The 17,377-nt window shown below is 44.5% G+C and overlaps 1 protein-coding gene across 8 annotated transcripts in view; it reads right to left on the bottom strand.

Annotated features, from left to right (window-relative positions):
• Nucleotides 1-17,377, bottom strand: part of MCC (MCC regulator of WNT signaling pathway) — a 324,907-nt gene that overhangs the window by 40,569 nt on the left and 266,961 nt on the right. For all 8 annotated transcript variants that reach the window (XM_055325155.1, XM_055325148.1, XM_055325150.1 and 5 more), the window contains 5 exons: nucleotides 12,749-12,895; nucleotides 11,709-11,798; nucleotides 10,277-10,425; nucleotides 5,072-5,212; nucleotides 1,299-1,402 (listed from right to left, as the gene is read on the bottom strand). In XM_055325155.1, the coding sequence (XP_055181130.1) occupies nucleotides 1,299-1,402; nucleotides 5,072-5,212; nucleotides 10,277-10,425; nucleotides 11,709-11,798; nucleotides 12,749-12,895 (631 nt within the window). The remainder of the gene's footprint in view (nucleotides 1-1,298; nucleotides 1,403-5,071; nucleotides 5,213-10,276; nucleotides 10,426-11,708; nucleotides 11,799-12,748; nucleotides 12,896-17,377) is intronic.

Below are 17,377 nucleotides of genomic sequence, written 5' to 3'. Positions count from 1 at the left end.
GGTGGTCACCCATACAAATGAAGGTCTGCTCCCTTGCCTCATAACTTGGATATGAAGTAGGAAATTAGTGTCCAGGATACTTCCTTTCCTTCAGATTTGCTTCAGATTCCTGTACAGGTCAAAACTGAAGGAGGAGAAGCATGTAAGTGTTCAGTGCACAAGCTAGACCCCAGGTGAGGGGGAGGAGCTGATGAGAACACCGGGGTGGGGGTGGGGACGCATCCTGGGGGGGAGGGGGGGCTGACATGACCTTCCTTGTGAAGGTGTGTCCTGGAAGAGCAGCCAGAATGGAGGCTACCAGCCTCGCTGAGAAGCCTGTCCCTGACACATGGCCTGGTTCCTGTGGCCGAGGACTCCTGGTTTGCCCACACCACCCACGTTTGGCTCTGAAGTTAAACAGTTTTCTATTTACCTGACGCTGCTTCTGTAAGGAAGCTGCTGCTAGAAAGTGGAGGCCGAGGTAGCATCCAGGCCTTGGCACTGAGCCATGACAACCTGTCTCCCTTGGTGTTTCTTCCCTCTCTACTTTTTCTACTGTGTCCTCTTCACATCACTGTAAGGCCCAGAGCCACCATCACAGGCCAAATTATAGCAAATGTTGCTAAACCAGGATGACACACTTGTGTCTTTTTCAATGACACACCTCTTCCAGTTACTCCAAATGGAGGGGTGGTTGTAGGGGGCCATACAGATCTGGAGGTGCAGACAAGCCAAAGTGATACATGGCCTGGGGCCGGGGAGGTGAGTGGGTCTGCTGACACTTCTGATCCGCAACAAGGCAGAGCTCTAGGCTCTGAGGGCAGCCTAGAAGGGGACAACGGGGCGTGAAACCATTTCCTCTGTGTCCACAAGGCACCTGGAGATGAGGGAAACGGAACCCATGCTTCCAAACTACCCAAAAGGACAGATGTGGGGCAAAAGAGAAGAGGTGAGACACAGCAAAGGAACCTTCAACATTTAGCATCACAGAGAGAGGATGTGGGAAAGTAGGTCTCTTTCATCACCAACTGTGGGCCTCCTGCTCTATCTGGTCCTACTGTTGGCTGGGGAGAATATGTTTCCTGAGAGGGCTTGTTTGTTTTAATGGGTCTGTAATTCTGTTTCCACTCCAGTTCTGCTGCATTCAACATTAACAATTTACTCACTTGGTCATGAGGAAAAAACGAGAAACACACTTGACAAGCAAATTTCATGTTGCTGGGAGGTGTTCTGATACCAGCAATGAAATAGGGGCACCGTGGAGCAAAGGAGGCAGGGGATGAGAAGGAAGAGGGAGGCGGGCCCTGGGCCACACTTACCGGTGGAGGACCCCACGCCAGCTGCCCGGAACTGCCCCAGGATGAGGCTCTGCTCGCTCTCCGCCAGGGCCAGCAACAGTTCGTAGGCTTCTATGCACTGCTCACTGAAACAGAAGCACACAGCATCCTCGACTCTGGGAGGGGACAGTAGGCTTCTTCAGTGCAGCACTGTCCCCCGAGGGGGAAGCAGCTCCAGACCTGCTTCTCAGCCGTGCTGTCCATGTAAGGAGGAAATGCCCACAAATATTCCCACACAAAGCCCAGGGCTTGCCCTGCTATGCTGTCCCCCACCCCCGCCCCGCAATTCACTTAATTTAAACTTTTACTTTCAACTAAGATTTTGGGGTGCCTGGGTGGCTCAGTCCTAGTCAAGTGTCCAACTCTTGATTTCAGCTCAGGTGGTGATCTCAGGGTGGTGAGATCAAGCCCTATGTGGAGTCTGCTTGGGATTCTCATTCTCTCTCTCTCTCTCTCTCTCTCCCCCCACCCCCCGCCACTTGTCACCCCCACTGATGCGTGTGCATGTCTCTCACTCTCTAAAAATAAATAAACTAGGATCTAGAAAAATACCAGAGAAGCAATAAAAGTGGGAGAATTAAGTTTAATGCTTCTTTAACGATCGGCTAAAAAGGAAATGTAATATGCTTATGGTAGCCAGCCTCCAAGATGGCCCCCACTGATCCCATATGCTGGTATCCACACCCTTGTGTTATCTCCTGCACTACACCAGAGTTGGTCTATGTGACTAAGAGGATATGGGATGTCATTTTCAAGATTAGGTTATAAAAAAGCATGGTGACTTCCATCTTGGTCACTCTCTCTCCCTTCACTTTCTGTCTTGGATCATTCTCACTAGAGAAAGCCAGTGGTCATGTCTTAAAGCCTCTTGGGCAGCCCCATGGAGAGACCCATGTGGTGAGGAACTAGGCTTCCAGCCTGGTGAGTGAAGAACTGAGGAACTCTACCAAACAGGCTATGTGAATGAGCCTTCTTAGAAACAGATCTGCCAGCTCCAGTTAAGGTTTCAGATGACAGTCCTGGCTGACAGCTTGAGCGGACCTCCTAAGAGACTCTGAGCTAGAACACTACTGAGCTAAATTACTCTCCCCACTTCCTGACCCTAGAAACTGAGGCACAAGAGATAGTTACACAGTAATGGGAAGGTAGGTAGGTAGGTAGGTAGGTAGAAGGAAGGAAGGAAGGAAGGAAGAGAGAGAGAGAGAGAGAGAGAGAGAGAGAGAGAGAGAGGCACACAATTTTGACCTAGATCTTCAGTAACCAGCTAGCCACATATGGCTATTTAAATTAAAAAGAATTTAAGTTACGGGGCGCCTGGGTGGCTTGGTTGGTTAAGTGTCTGCCTTTGGCACAGGTCATGATCCCAGGGTCCTGGGATCGAGCCCACATCAGGCTCTCTGCTCAGCAGGGGGTCTGCTTCTTCCTCTCCCTCTGCCTCTGCCTCTCCCCCACCCCTTCTCTCTTGCTCTCTCTCAAATAAATAAAATCTTTGGGGATCCTTGGGTGGCTAGTGGCTTAGCACCTGCCTTTGGCCCAGGACGTGATATTGAAATCCCGGGATGGAGTCCCACATCGGAATCCCCGCAGGGAGCCTGCTTCTCCCTCTGCCTGTCTCTGCTTCTCTCTCTCTCTCTCTGTGTCTCTCATAAATAAATAAAATCTTTAAAAAAATCTTTAAAAAATAAGAATTTAAGTTAAGTAAAAAGAAAAATTCAGTTCCTTTGTTGCCACAGCCATATATCCTATGTTTAAGAGCCACACGTGGCTAGCAGTTACCATACTGAACATCACAGATAACAGGTCCATCATCACAGAAAGTTCTATTAGATGCTTGTAATATTGCCCCTTGAAACATTTACGAAATCTCTGACAAATTTAGATTTCTAGGAGGAAGAAATTAGTCTCTCTGCCTCTCTCTTCGTGCCTGTCATCACTGGGCACACCAGGTCCAGGACTGGAGACAGACCCCTTCCTAATGGCCATACGTGACTCACACAGATCCATGTCTGCACAGGAAGTGGAGCATGTGCACCATGCCCGAGTACTCCTGGACAAGACGCCTGCAGCGCAGAAACTTCCCTGCTAAGCAAATAACTGATTAGCTTCTCTAAGCTAAGCTGAGGAAATGTTGCTTTACTCAACATTTAGTCAACAGACCATCTGTTTTTCAATCATCTCACTTCCATCTTCTTCCACTAAAAGATAAGGAGGATCACCCATTCATTAGCTCTGGGTGCTGGCAGCTCCTCCTTTCAAGGGTAGTTCATCTTTCAGGTTAGAGATGCTGCAACACTGCTTCATCCACACAGATCAAAGGCAGACTGTTGCTGCAGAACAGCCTGTTTCCAGGATTTATCATAGGTAGATTACCTGCCTGCTTTGGGAGGTGTGTCTGTAAACTAGCATGATGTGCTCTAGCTTTGGTCTCATAGATTTTGCTTTTTTTAAGTAGGCTCCACACCCAGCGTAGAGCCTAACATGGGGCTTGAACTCACGACTCTGAGGTCAAGACATGAGATGACATCAAGAGTCGGAGGCTTAACTGAGCCACCCAGGCTCCCTTGGTCTCATAGGTTTTGGGGTTTGATTTTGTTTTTTGAAAAAAAAAAAAAAGTTTCTTAAAACATACTGATCTTTTCAGAGGATACTAAGAGTAAGGTACCGCCCCTATTCTGGAATCTTGGAAATATGCCTAAGTAGTGCCACTAATAAAATAAACCCCTGAAAACAATAATGCACAGCTTTACAGCTATTAAACAAATAGTAACTTAAAAACAGGTAAGTTCCAAAGCTGATGAGGCTGAAAAGAAGTGGTACATTCATACACCACTTGCTCATTGATGAATGAACTGCAGTCATTCATTATTTTTTTAAGAGATTTTATTTATTTATTATTGAGACACTCACAGAGAGAAAGGCAGAGACATAGGTAGAGGGAGAAGCAGGCTCCCTGTGGGGAGCCCGATGCAGGACTGGATCCCAAGACCTTGGGATCACACCCTGAGCCAGAGGCAGACACTCAACCACTGAGCCACCCAGGAGTCCTGAACTGCAGTCATTTAAACTGGCTTGTTTTTATGGGAAAAAAATTGGAAGCATACCAGAGGAGCCACAAAAATATTCATATCTTTTGATCTGTAATTCCTGCTTTGGGGATTTTATCCCACAGAAAATATTCAAAAGAATGACGGTATTATCTGTATTAATTATTCCCCATAAAATTGTTTTTTATATTCAAAGTCCACAAAAATCTGAATATCTTTTAGAGAAATGAGTAAATAAAATAAGAATATATAAACTAGATGCAGGGGATACAGCCATTCAAAATGCATGCAGACAATTAAGAAACATTACAAAACTTCCATAAATTAAGGAAATAGAATATCCTATACTTATAATAATGTAAAACATATATGAAAATAAAGACTTATAAGAGCAACAAATGAATATATAAATATGAAAATAAATATATTGAATGATATTACTTGAATGGAATAATACTTAGGTTGAACATGCCAGTAGAAACATACCAGTTTTCCAACACCATACTCATTGCTCTTATTTTCTTAATCATCACAAGGTGCTAATGGATTTTTCAGTATGTATCACATTAGTATTTGGTGGTCCAACTTTCTGTATGTGTTCTAAAAGACTGGTTTCTACTTTATGCAGGTTACTGTGGATGCATTTCTAAATTAAAATGCTCCCCATCCCACACGCACACGCACATACACATGCAGCCTGCATTTCCCTACCTGTACTGCAGGGCCAGCCTCAGTGCTGTGGCATTGGATTCATACTTTCCTACCAGCATGCTCATCCTTTCGGCGTTGCTTTTGCATTCTTCCAGGGTTATGGTCAGGAGGTCATTTTGGGATTTGAGATGTTCAATGCGGCTACAAAGAAAGAAAAATCCCTTTTATGATTTCACATTAGGATTACAATTCATTTGCCAATATTTGAGTGGTCTAATCTAGATCCAGGCTAGACACGCATGTTAGGAGGTGAGCTTGTCAAAGGTTTTAGCAAATGTAACTGATGTGAGTAATAAAGAAAGCAACTTTAAGAATCACTAAATTCTGTGTGAATTAGAAATACACACAAGCCCCCTGTTACTTCCCACCCAGCCAGCAACACACCATGTGCCAGTTATGTGTGAGGTGCTGAGGATCCACCAGGGAAAGAAGTCAATCACGTTTCCTCAGGCTCTTATGAGAGGCATGACAGGTGCACTTCAATAAACCACCCTCCACAGGGACAAAAAAAATTTAAAAAAAGGCAGTACCATAGTAATAGCTACTATGTGTTAAACCCTTGCTCAATAACCTGCCATCACCCTTTGAATTAAGTATTATTATCCCCATTCTCAGAGGAGCAAACAGAGGCACCGAAAGGTTAAGTGCCTTGCCCTGGGATTTGAACTAGGCAGTTTGACCTCAGATCCTCTTCTCTTAACCACTTACTACAGAGCAGAAGATGAATCAGGGAGTAAGAAACTGTCCCTAAGGGCCCTTTGAATGGGCAACAGACCAGGAACTGTGGATTGTGTTCAAAACTCCTTCCAGGTTGTACAGTGCCACAACTGCTGACTACTGGTAGGACAGGCAGTGGGACTGGACCCACTTCATGCTTTATAGGAATCAGAACTACAAATTCAGAGCAAATGAGTTTTTGGCAAAGTCAGCAAAACATAAGCCTTCCGCTTCTCTGTTTTCTGTCCTGAGACAGAGGCTCTGGATGCAATGATTCATTTCCCATGGACACATCCATTGATAGTACTCTGACCACCAAGTCTTAAAGACACACAGGGTTTCACACATATAAAATGCAAGTGACTCTTGAAATGGTAAGGGTCTTGGAAGCCATTTGCCTTGAGGACCAATCATCGGACCACATATCTTAGAGCAGAATATGGAGACACCAACATGAGAGATGTCTCGTGGGTGTATAACGAAGACCACTGTGAGGTTTTGACAACTCCAAGCTTAATTCAATGTAAGGCGTTACAAGAACATACTGTTCTGTTCTTGTTGACATTAAGATTTCTTGAAACAGTCCCCACTCTCATTTACTACAACTTGCTTCCAGTGTACATTTGGTCCTCACTAAGTAGGTGGAACTCTTTAGCTAGCTCATAGACTTCCATGTGGCCAATCCCATTTAATGGGCCTTCTCAGGCAACACCCCACTAAACGGCTACTCCTTCCTTCTGAAAATGTTCTCTCTCACTTGGATCATAATAGGTCTTTACTGGTTCTCTTCCTGCCTTATAGGTCATTCCTTCTGTCTCCTTTGTTCATTCCTTATTTTCTGTGAAATCTGTGGGGGTTGGCATTCCCTTGGGACACAGCCCTGGCTGCCCTCCTCTATCAACACTCCTCCCTTCAGGGTGATTTTATCCAGTCCTATGACTTCATCAGGCATTTATATTCCTATGGATCACAAATTTCTTTAGCTCAGATCTCTCTTCTGAGTGCCGTTCTCACATCTCCAGATGTTTCCTGATATTTCCATTTGGATGTCATACTGGCACCTCAAATTTAAGACTCTTGATTTTCCTCAAATCTTGTCCTCTCCTATCTCAGTAATCTACATCTCAGTAAATGCTACCACCATCCACCCAACAATACAGGTGAGACACGTGAGAATCTTGAGACCATCTCTTCCTCTTACATCCAGATCTAATTGTAACTGCAGTGTCCACTGAATTTATCACCAAAAACACTGACCCCCACCCTCTTCATATCACATCCACTTTGGCCACATTGGGCCTCTGCAGTCATTGTTCTGCATCCACTCTTGCCCCTCCTTCTTTACACCTGAATCATCTTTCAAAATTTAAATCAGATCCGTTCTGCTACATAAAATCCTTTAACAACTTCCAAGACACTTAGAATAAAGAACAAACTTGGTCCACGGCCTCAAAATCCATATCCCGGGCAGCCCGGGTGGCTCAGCGGTTTAGCACTGCCTTCATCCCAGGGCCTTATCCTGGAGACCCGCCATCGAGTCCCACATTGGGCTCATTGCATGGAGCCTACTTCTATGTCTCTGCCTCTCTCTCTGTGTCTTTCATGAATAAATAAATAAAATCTTAAAAAAAAATCCATATCCCACTGAGCCCTGCCAACTCTGCTACCTTTACTGCATATGACTTCTTTCATTCACTCCATTTCAGTTCCACTGGCCTTTGGACAGTTCTTACTTCACATCAACCTCCTTTTCGATCTTAAGGTTGTAATTTGGTCCATAAGACTCTTAGTTTGTCATATGGCTGCTTCCTTTCCCCCTTAAAATCTCAACTTAGGGATCCCTGGGTGGCTCAGAGGTTTAGCACCTGCCTTCGGCCCACGTGTGATCCCGGAGTCCGGGGATCAAGTCTGGCATCAGGCTCCCTGCATGGAGCCTGCTTCTCCCTCTGCCCCCCCCCTCCGTCTCTCATGAATAAATAAATTTTAAAAATCTTAACAAAAATAAAATTTCAACTTAAAGCCCCCTCTTCAGAGATGCTTTCCCTGGCTACCTATCTAAAATTAACACCCCCTGGGGACACCTGAGTGTTTCCCTTGGCTGAGCATCCATTAAGCATCTGACTCTTGATCTCAGCTCAGGGCTTGATCTCATGGTTTTGAGTTTGAGCCCCATGTTGGGCTCCAGACTCGGCCTGTAGCCTACCGAAAAAGCAACACTTTCACCCCTCCTCTATCACAGTGCCTTGTTTACTGGGAGTTCTCTTAAGATCTCATTTGTTTGCCTCTTGTATAACTCCCCTAACAGAATATAAGTTCCATGAGAGCAGGGACCTTTTCTGTTTTTCTTTCCTTTGCATGACAAATAACTTAGTACAGAGTAGGTGCTTAAAACAGATTTGTTACATAAGGAAACACTTCTGAGGAGATATAACCCCCATTCCACACACAATCACAAAGCTAAAGGCTCTCATTTTGGGGGTGAAATAGGGCATCCAACTTTGAGATGAGCAGTTTAATGGCAGACATGAGGACATACTGGTAGGCTATTTCTAAGATTATTCCCACATTCTAGTTGTAGCTATCTCTTCAGCTGTCTCTTCAGAGACAAGACACTGGAGGGGAAGTCCAAGGGCAGGGGTAGAATTTCAGCTGGGCTATTGAACAGCGCTGGACTCAAGGCAAGTCGCTTAACATCAAAGCCTTTGTTTTCTCATTTGCAAAATGGGACTACTGTACCCTCCCATGTTGAAGATTAAGTGGTTGTTTGTGAGAACCCTTGGCAAACCAAGACACCATGATAATGTGAGCTATAAGGACCAAATTCTTCCCTTTCTCTGGTGTCTCAGTTCAGTGCGCAGAACTGAGAAAGGAACCTCCCCCAAGTTCAACCACAAAGCAGACTTGTGAAATCCTAGAATCTGTAGAGAAGAGATCCTCACTCACGGAGGGCCCCTGAAGGCATCTAACTTCATTAAACTGCAAAGGGCATATCTGATTCAGATCTTAAGCACTCCCTGGCCATGTACTGACAGGGCTGTTTTACTGCTATAAGGTAATCATCAGGATTGTCACTCATAAGTATTTCGGATTTAATAAGGAAACCACTTAATTTCCAGATTTGAAATGACCTAGCCTGCTGCATTTCCTTAGTCCTTAAGCACTGTATTAAACAGCTTCAAATCAGGGAGGAGTAACATTACAATTCAATCTATTCAGGCTTGCCAGACACAAGAGGAACGGTATTAAGCAACGGTGGAGGAGGGCTGGCACCCACATTTCTTCCTGGTTAGTTCATAAGCCTTTCAAATTCTTACTGTGCTCTCCCACTGATGATTGGTAGGTCAAGGCAGCCACGCCACACTTGGATGTGATTCAGCAGTGCGCTCTGCCCCTGCAGGACCCATTCTGAGTCCGTGGTTTACCAGGATTTGGCCCTGGTCCTTGTTTGCTTTGTCAGCAACCCTCATTTCTGGGATGACCTATAAACCAGCCTTTGCCAAGAGGCATAAGTATAAACTTTAACTACCTCTGTTGTGAGATTTGGGAAGAATCCATAAAACTGGGAAAACTTTCTAAGCAGGACAGTTAGACCTACTTAGAAAGTTATCCTAAGTAGGACTAAGTAGGATAGAATGTAGGGACTGAGGATTATGTACATTTGCAAAGAGCATAAATGAAATGAGGCAGCCTCTGGGGGAGCAGGGAGGGCTAGACCAGCATATTTGGTCAACCCCAGAATGCCTCAATAAGACTGCCTTTGCTGGTTCCTGATAGTTCCAGGCGCCCGGAGGATGCGGACTCAATATTCCGGAGCTTCTCTCTGTGGTTCCTGGCAGCACAGGCAGGCATGCTTGGAGGCCAGCTTGTCTTTCTGACCTACTTGTTATTCAATACAAACTGTTCCCAGGACTTGGCACCTAATCTGCAAGGGCCAGTACGAAATAAAAAGGTGGAACTCTGGCTTCATAAATTAAGAATTTATTTTTATTTTTTAAAAGGTTCTATCCATTTATTTGAGAGAGAGAGAGAGAGAGAGAGAGAGAGAGACGGAGAGCACAAGCAGGGAGAGCTGCAGAGGACAAGGGAGAAGTAGGCTCCCCAGTAGTGGGGAGCCTAACACAGGGCTCCATCCCAGGACCCTAGGATCATGACCTGAGCATAAGGCAAGCACTTAACCAGCTGAGACACTCAGGTGCCCCAAGAATTTAAAAAGGTGACAGTAGAACAGGAAAGCCAAGTGTGGATGTTTCCAAACATGAGGCTTGTCAGTTTGAATACACAGGTCACACAAGGCCCACGAAGCCAGCCCCGACTGCCATAAGAGCTCCTCTGATGAACAAGAAGGTGGGAACTCCCCGCCCACCAGCCTGACAGCATCTTTCTATATCACAATTCATAAGCCAACTTGAATTGATCTTTGAAAGAGAAACGAGGGCAGCTCCCCACCCCTATAACACCATCGCTCAAAGTTACAAAATTTCTCCTTACCTATTCAATCGTTCTGTTTCCACCTCAAACTCTCTAATTTTGCTTTCGGAGATGGCAGATCCATGTGAGTAGAGTGTCTGGAAGATTTCCTGGATGTTGGAGCAGTCCTGAAGAGAGTGGGCCAGGTGTTCCGCCACACTGCTGGATACCTGCACAGGTAAGCATGAATCCCCCTCTAGTCAGTGTCGCTTTAGGGACCAGTCCTCAGGCATGCTTTGCATGCAAAAGAATTTACAGCCGATATTCCTTGACAACCAGGCACCAGGAAATGGTTACCCTGATCCTTCTCAGTCTGTGTAGTATGATTCTATGATAAAAAGCTAACTACTGGGGATCCCTGGGTGGCGCAGCGGTTTGGCGCCTGCCTTTGGCCCAGGGCGCGATCCTGGAGACCCGGGATCGAGTCCCACGTCGGGCTCCTGGTGCATGGAGCCTGCTTCTCTCTCTGCCTCTCTCTCTCTCTCTCTCTCTCTCTGTGACTATCATAAATAAAAAAATTAAAAAAAAAAAAAAAAAAGCTAACTACTGTGAAAATAGCACATAAACAGAATCAAAATACAGCTGTATCCTCTAGGCATGTGTTTCTGGGCAGCCAGCCTGGGGAGCATGCCTCTTTAGAGTTCCTAGATTTGGGGATATTGAGCAGAGTCTGTTCTCCCTTCCCCTTCCTGACCCCCTGCCCCTCCATGCCCTTGCCTCTCTGTTTGCTGCAGCCAAAGAGTGCAACCAGCTCCTTTATTTTCACAGTTTGGCTTTGGCATCGAATCTGGATCCATGCAATTTTTCTCAGTGCAAAATTCTAAATTAGGGCTTCAAAAATACTATTCAGGCTTTCCCCACCCCTGAGGATCAAATAGCTGACTCTCAGCCTCAGCCCCAATCCTAAAAAAAATATTCCTTAGGGAACTAAAACTATTCCCTTTCTACCATTCATCAGCTCTTATGGCCCCAAGGGGTTTTTAGGCTCTTCAGAGGAAAACCCTGGTACTAAGTGAGAAGGTTCTGGTATTTCTCAGCATTGGGCTACACTTCAAAGGCAGCATTCATCCTCAGTGAAGAGTACATTCCCTTTTAAGAGGCATATGCAAAAAGTCAAATTCTTTCAGAGCTCCCTGACCCACTCGGTCTCTGGGATATAAGCAGGTACTTTAAGACTTTTATCTGTATTACCAGCAACTAGACATAAGTCATTTCTTTCTGAAAGTTTCCAGGTAGAGAAAAAGAGAAACTTCATAGCTGAAGAAGTGGTTCCCTGATGAAGAAACCATGGTACTCTTTTATCTGATCCTCTGGAAGGAAATGGGGTATAATTTATTTTATAATTAACTGGTTTACAGGAGGTGAACTTGGGAAGTTCTGTCATCTACAAGCTGCTGTCTGTGTAGCTCTACTGGGCACTTACTTTCTTGCCTTGTTTCTTGTGAACACTCACCCCTATACTACTGATTTCTGATCCTAGGACCGGCCGATCCGATGATGAAGACTCAGACCTGGTCTTCGATAGCTTCACCCTCTCAGCAATCTTGAAAAACAAAAAATTATCAAAAAATGACATATCACTTTCCAGATAAACTGTCAAGACTGCACTTATACAGGGCTACTGTTTAGCCATGGCAACTAAACTGATTAATCATTTTCCTAAAAATAACTCACTTGTCCAATTTTTCCACCATCTGCTTAACCCATGGTTTCCCAACCTCAGCACTAGTGACATCTTGGGTTGGATAATCTCCGTTGTAGAGGGCTATTCTGTGCACTGTAGGATGGCTAGTGGCATCCCAGGTTCCTAGCCACAAGATGCCAATAGCACTCTAGTTGTGACCATCAGAAATGTCTCCAGATATTGCTAAATATCCCTCGGGGGGACAGGATCACTTCTGGTTGAAAAGCAAGGGTTTGACCTCACTTATTCAACTTGATGGTTGAGAACAAATCTTCTTGTGGAGACTGGTAGACTACCAGGGAAAAGCACATGTGTCATTTGAATACTCCTTCTGGATTAGACTCAACCTATGAGCAGCGATGGGGCTGCTTCTCTGCCACGGCCTACCTACCAGAATCTATTTTTCTGCAAGTAGGGCTATTGGTGCTATGAGAAGGGAGATCACTGATTCATTTACTCAGGGTCCCTTTCTGGGCTGAAACTCGGCCCTCAGGAGCAACTATCCATCCACCCCTTACTATTGTAGAATCTCACAAAATATTGCATTTTCCATAATGACTTGTCAGCTATGACCTGCTCCTCCTGGCTCATTAATGAGAGTTGGCATCCAGGTCACAGCTGAGAGAGACTTAAAACTACCAGTGGTTTATTCCTCCCTGCAGCCCCAGCATAGGAGGCCTTTGGAGTACAAGGGATGCCCCTTGGGGCCCTATGAGCTCTTCACATGACTGTACAGCAGCAATGCATGGTAGAAGCTGGTGCTGATTCCAGATAAAAGAGCAGGGTTCCCGCCCGCCCCTGGAGCTCACCTTGGCAATGGGAATGTCATTGCTGCTGCTGCTCGTGCTCAGCTCCCCGGTACTGGGGTTAACTGGGCGGTTGGCGGAAGTGAGGCGGCCAGGGCTAGAGGGCCCTGTGGCCTGCACGCTCTGTAGTCGTGTTTGAAGCTCTCGAACCTGAAATAATAATGCCTTTAGACAGAGTTGGTGGCTTCCCTGGCCAAAGGGCAAAATAACAGATGGCTGGATGGCTGGGTTTTCATTTCCATTAAGAGATCAGCTTCACTGAAAACCTCACTTGGTTGAGTCCACAGAGAAGTTTGACCTACCACCGGCTGGCCATCAACTGTTCTTTGCAAATATTATCTAAAAATGTTTTCTAAGGCTTTGAAAGCTTCCAGCAGAGATGGCAGGACCATCTTTAAGAAATGTTTATTCATTCTACCTCATGGGCTTGAATGTCTTGGGCAATGCAGATGGAGAACCTGGGATTAAAATTGCCACTCTCCTGGAACTCAAAGCTCAGAGGAAAAGAGAACAAATAATTTCAATGCAAGTGCACATTAGTGCTGTAAATATCTGCCTAGGGTATTGTAGGAAGCAGACAAGGGGGGAAATGTGCCTTCATCGAAAGTTGACAGGGAAGGAGGGGATGGTGCTTGAATAGTCTTGCAAGTGGCCAAGTCACAGTAGATGAGATGAGTAGGGGCCGGCTCTGATGGGGGTAGGAGTAAGCTGGGATGGAGAACAGCTTGCACAAGAGCACAGGCATCAGGGTGATATGCTGTACTTGAAGAACTGCATGGTATAGAAGAGCCACATGCACTGGAAGGAGGGGAGGCTAAGGAGAAGACATAGATGCACCTGTTGTTTTCTCCCCCAAGAGACTTCAAGAAGGGATTATCTGGGGGACAGTGGGAAGGAACATCTAAACAGTCTTTCCATATAGAAGAGCAATACAGGGTCCTTCGAATTACATTTAGAACACACAATTCCCTGCACAGAATTTAAATATCCAAACTCTCTTCTTTGTGGTTATGGCTCAGTGATTTTCAAAGTGAGAAGTGCTCCAAGCAAGTAAAAATAATTGTTAGAAACTGGTCTGATGACCTGGATTGCAGTTTTAGCATCAGGAACAATGTGTACCTTGAAGGGTAAACTGATTACAGCACCCAAGGGTCCTTACAAATAGGCACTTGGTTCTGCTGGGAAGAATTAGCACCAGGACCTCTAAGTCAAGGCTTTCCAAACTTGTCAGTGCACCAGAATGTCCAGGAGGCTTGTTAAAACACAGAGCCCAGGGCCCCACCCCTAGGGATTCTGATTTAGTAGGTGGAATCTGCATATGTAATAGGCTCCCAGGATCTGCAGATGCTCCCAGGTGGGGGCTTACACCTTGAGTCTTAAGGGACTCTTAGGACCACACAGCACTTCAGTCTCAGAGACAGGAGGAAGGGAGCTGCATCCTTGACAACAAACCCTTCTCTAAAAGCGACTGGAAAGTTTCTCATATTAAGTATCTTGGATGTCTCCATCCTGCTAAATTGGGAACCATAAGTAATTGAAATTTCAAAAATTCGTCAATATATTAGAAGCCAAAAGAGGAAAATTTCCCTTGGAGCAAATTGTATTCAATAGTGTAACAGCTACAAAGTGCCTCACTCTAGGCTATGGCTTCCAGTAATGGGGGCTGATGGAAATGCGGGTCGTCCTCAGAGCACACCAAACAAAAGGCAGACCTCAAAATAAAATAAAATAAAATAAATCTATAAATATATATTTATTTAAATATATATTTAATATATAAATATATATAATATAATAATATAAATATAAATATATAATATATATAAATATAATTATATTTTTATATATATATATAAATATAAATATAAAATAAATATAAATAAAATATAAAATAAAATAAAAATAAAGACTAGAAAAACACATCTTGTTGAAGCTAAATGGTATTGCTGGTGAGAGATGACAGGGCTTATTCTGGACTGGTCCCCAACAAATCAGGAAGAGGCACAATGTGGGCGCCTTGTTAGGTCACATGGCAAAGCAGGGGCCTGCTTTTCATCCAGCCAGCTTCCTGGCACCTGGGAAACCTCCCGGACGGAGACCACGGATTTCCATTGCCACCGCTGGGAAAGTCTGATGAGGTCCTGAATAATTAACATTAACACTGCTCCAAAATCTAAAGAGCATCTGAAACCTTCACAAAACAATCCATGGTCTGTTCCTAGAATACCAATTGGCCCACTCACCTTACTTTAAAATATATATATAAACTGTCCTGGGCAATTTATAAAAATTGTCTTAAAATTACCCGTGTTACTGAAAAAAAGTTTCTTCTTCGAATCACTCAAGTAAAACATGTCCACTGTGGAAAATTAAGATGGCACTGAAAAAATAAAAACAGAAAAGGTATCTAATATTCTTTCTTTCTATGTTTCCATGGCTTGTTTAAACAGAGGTGTGTGTGCCTAAAACAATTTCTAAATCTAAGTATGCATTTTCATTTTAAAAGTGTTAGACCTACAGAATGTCTTTGAAAACTAAGGAATGTTAAACATGTTTATTGTTGGTCTGCGCTTTATCATTTAATGATAATTGTTAGGCAGTGAAAAAAAAATCCAGCTGAAGGGAGTGGAGTGAGCCTGTCATAAAGATAGACAGCCAACTGGATTAAATAGCTTTCTCACTTGTCTTGATTTGGAGGTGGGGGTCTTAATGAATTTAAATGAATAAACGCACAGAAATGAAGGCTAAAACCAATTTGCTGACTCAGCTTAGGCGAAGCTGAGAGTCACAGCTTCTCCTGAGAAGGGAGAGACACAGCTATGGTTGTCCTCATTCCCATCCTTACCTGCTCTTATAGGTTGTGTCATGCCCCTCCCCTGCTCCCACCAAAGACAGGTTCAATTTTTAAGCTTGCAGTATCTATGAATGTGACCTCATTTTGGAATATGATCCTTGTAGATATAATTAAGAATCTCAGGATGTTCGGCAGCCCAGGTGGTTCAGCGGTTTAGTGTCGCCTTCAGCCCAGGGTGTGATCCTGGAGACCCAGGATTGAGTCCCACATCAGGCTCCCTGCATGGAGCCTGCTTCTCCCTCTGCCTCTGTCTCTGCCTTTCTCTGTGTGTCTCTCATGAATAAACAAATAAATCTTTAAAAAAAAAAAAAAGAATCTCAGGATGAGATCATCCTGGATTTAGGGTGTGTCCTAAATCTAATGACTGGTATCCTTAAAAGAAAAAGGAGAGGGAAATTTAAGGCACAGAGGTACATGGGGCGCTTGGCTGGCTTGGTTGGTGGAGTGTGTGACTCTTGGGGTTCTGAGTTTGGACCCCACGTTGGGCGCAGAGATTACTTGGGGTATGGGGGGAGATACAGAGACACAGAGAAGAAGGCCAAGTAAAGATGGAGGCTGAGATTCGCCTCAAGTCAAAGAACTCCAGGACCTACCAGAACCTGGAAAGTCAAGAGCCCTTGGAGGAAGCACAGCCCTCCAACACCTTGGTTGCGTGGACTCCAGAACTATGAGAAAAAAATCTCTGTTGTTTTAAGCCACTGAGTTTGGGGTAGTTAAATAATATGCTCATCCTTCACTGGAAATATTTTATTAAAGAAAATATGTTTATCTCTACAAAACATGTGGTTTGGAGTCATGGGGTAGCTGGGAATCACCGCTACCCTAAACTAGGAATCAATACTTATAAGAAAGTCATTCATCATCCTTTCCAGGCTTTCTCAATTGGAGTTCAGCAATAGAACACAGAACATGATTTGAGTGGCCATTTTCTAATTTCTCCTAAAGTGAGTACATAGCCAGTACTCATCTAGATGCCCAGAAAAGAAGGCAATCTATTATAGAGGCTCCTGGGTGGCTCAGTCGGTTAAGTGTCCGACTCTTGATTTCAGCTGTTGTGACCTCAGGGTTGTGAGACTGAGTCCCACGTTGGCCTCCACACTGAACCTGGAGCCTACTTAAGATTCTCTCCCTCTCCCTCTTTCCCTCCCACCCCCACTCATTTATTTACACAGGCTCATGCCAGCACGCACGCTCTCTCTCTCTCTCAAGAGAAAAGGAGTCAATCTGTTGCATATATTGGAAAAATGAGAGTATGAAGGTAAGATTTATTTTTTTAGGGGCTTGAAGTCTAGCCAAACATTACAACATGAATGGACTCTGAAAAGGGTTAGCAATAGGAGCTTCAAAGTATAAAAGAAACACTGCCTCTGCCTCGCCATAGTAGGAAACACTGGGATTCAATCTTGGAGGTCAAGTTCACCAAGCAAATAAAAAGGAAGAGACAACAACATAGGCAGGGTGGAGCCAGGCAGGGAGAACTCTGAAAGGTCCGAGTAAGGAAATGAGCCTAAAATGCCAGAACGCTGCATGTCTCGTTTATACCTTAATGGCTCTCAAAGGGAGAAAGGGTCTTATAAAAATTCATTTGATTAGAAAAGAGAATGAACTGAAATGAGCAAGAAGAAGGGGGCGAGTCAAGCGCTGTTCAAAAGAAAGATGAGGCTCAAACACAGAGAAATGGGAGCAAAAACAGCAAAACACACCCTAAAGGAGCGTTGCCCAACTTCCGGTAATGATGATGATGTTCTACAGCTGCACTAGCCAAACATGTCTACCGA

This window comes from Nyctereutes procyonoides, unplaced genomic scaffold (assembly GCF_905146905.1).
Source record: "Nyctereutes procyonoides isolate TBG_1078 unplaced genomic scaffold, NYPRO_anot_genome, whole genome shotgun sequence".
NCBI classification, from domain to species: domain Eukaryota; kingdom Metazoa; phylum Chordata; class Mammalia; order Carnivora; family Canidae; genus Nyctereutes; species Nyctereutes procyonoides.
Note: the sequence above shows the minus strand (reverse complement) of the source record. Positions and strands in the feature narration are given on the sequence as shown.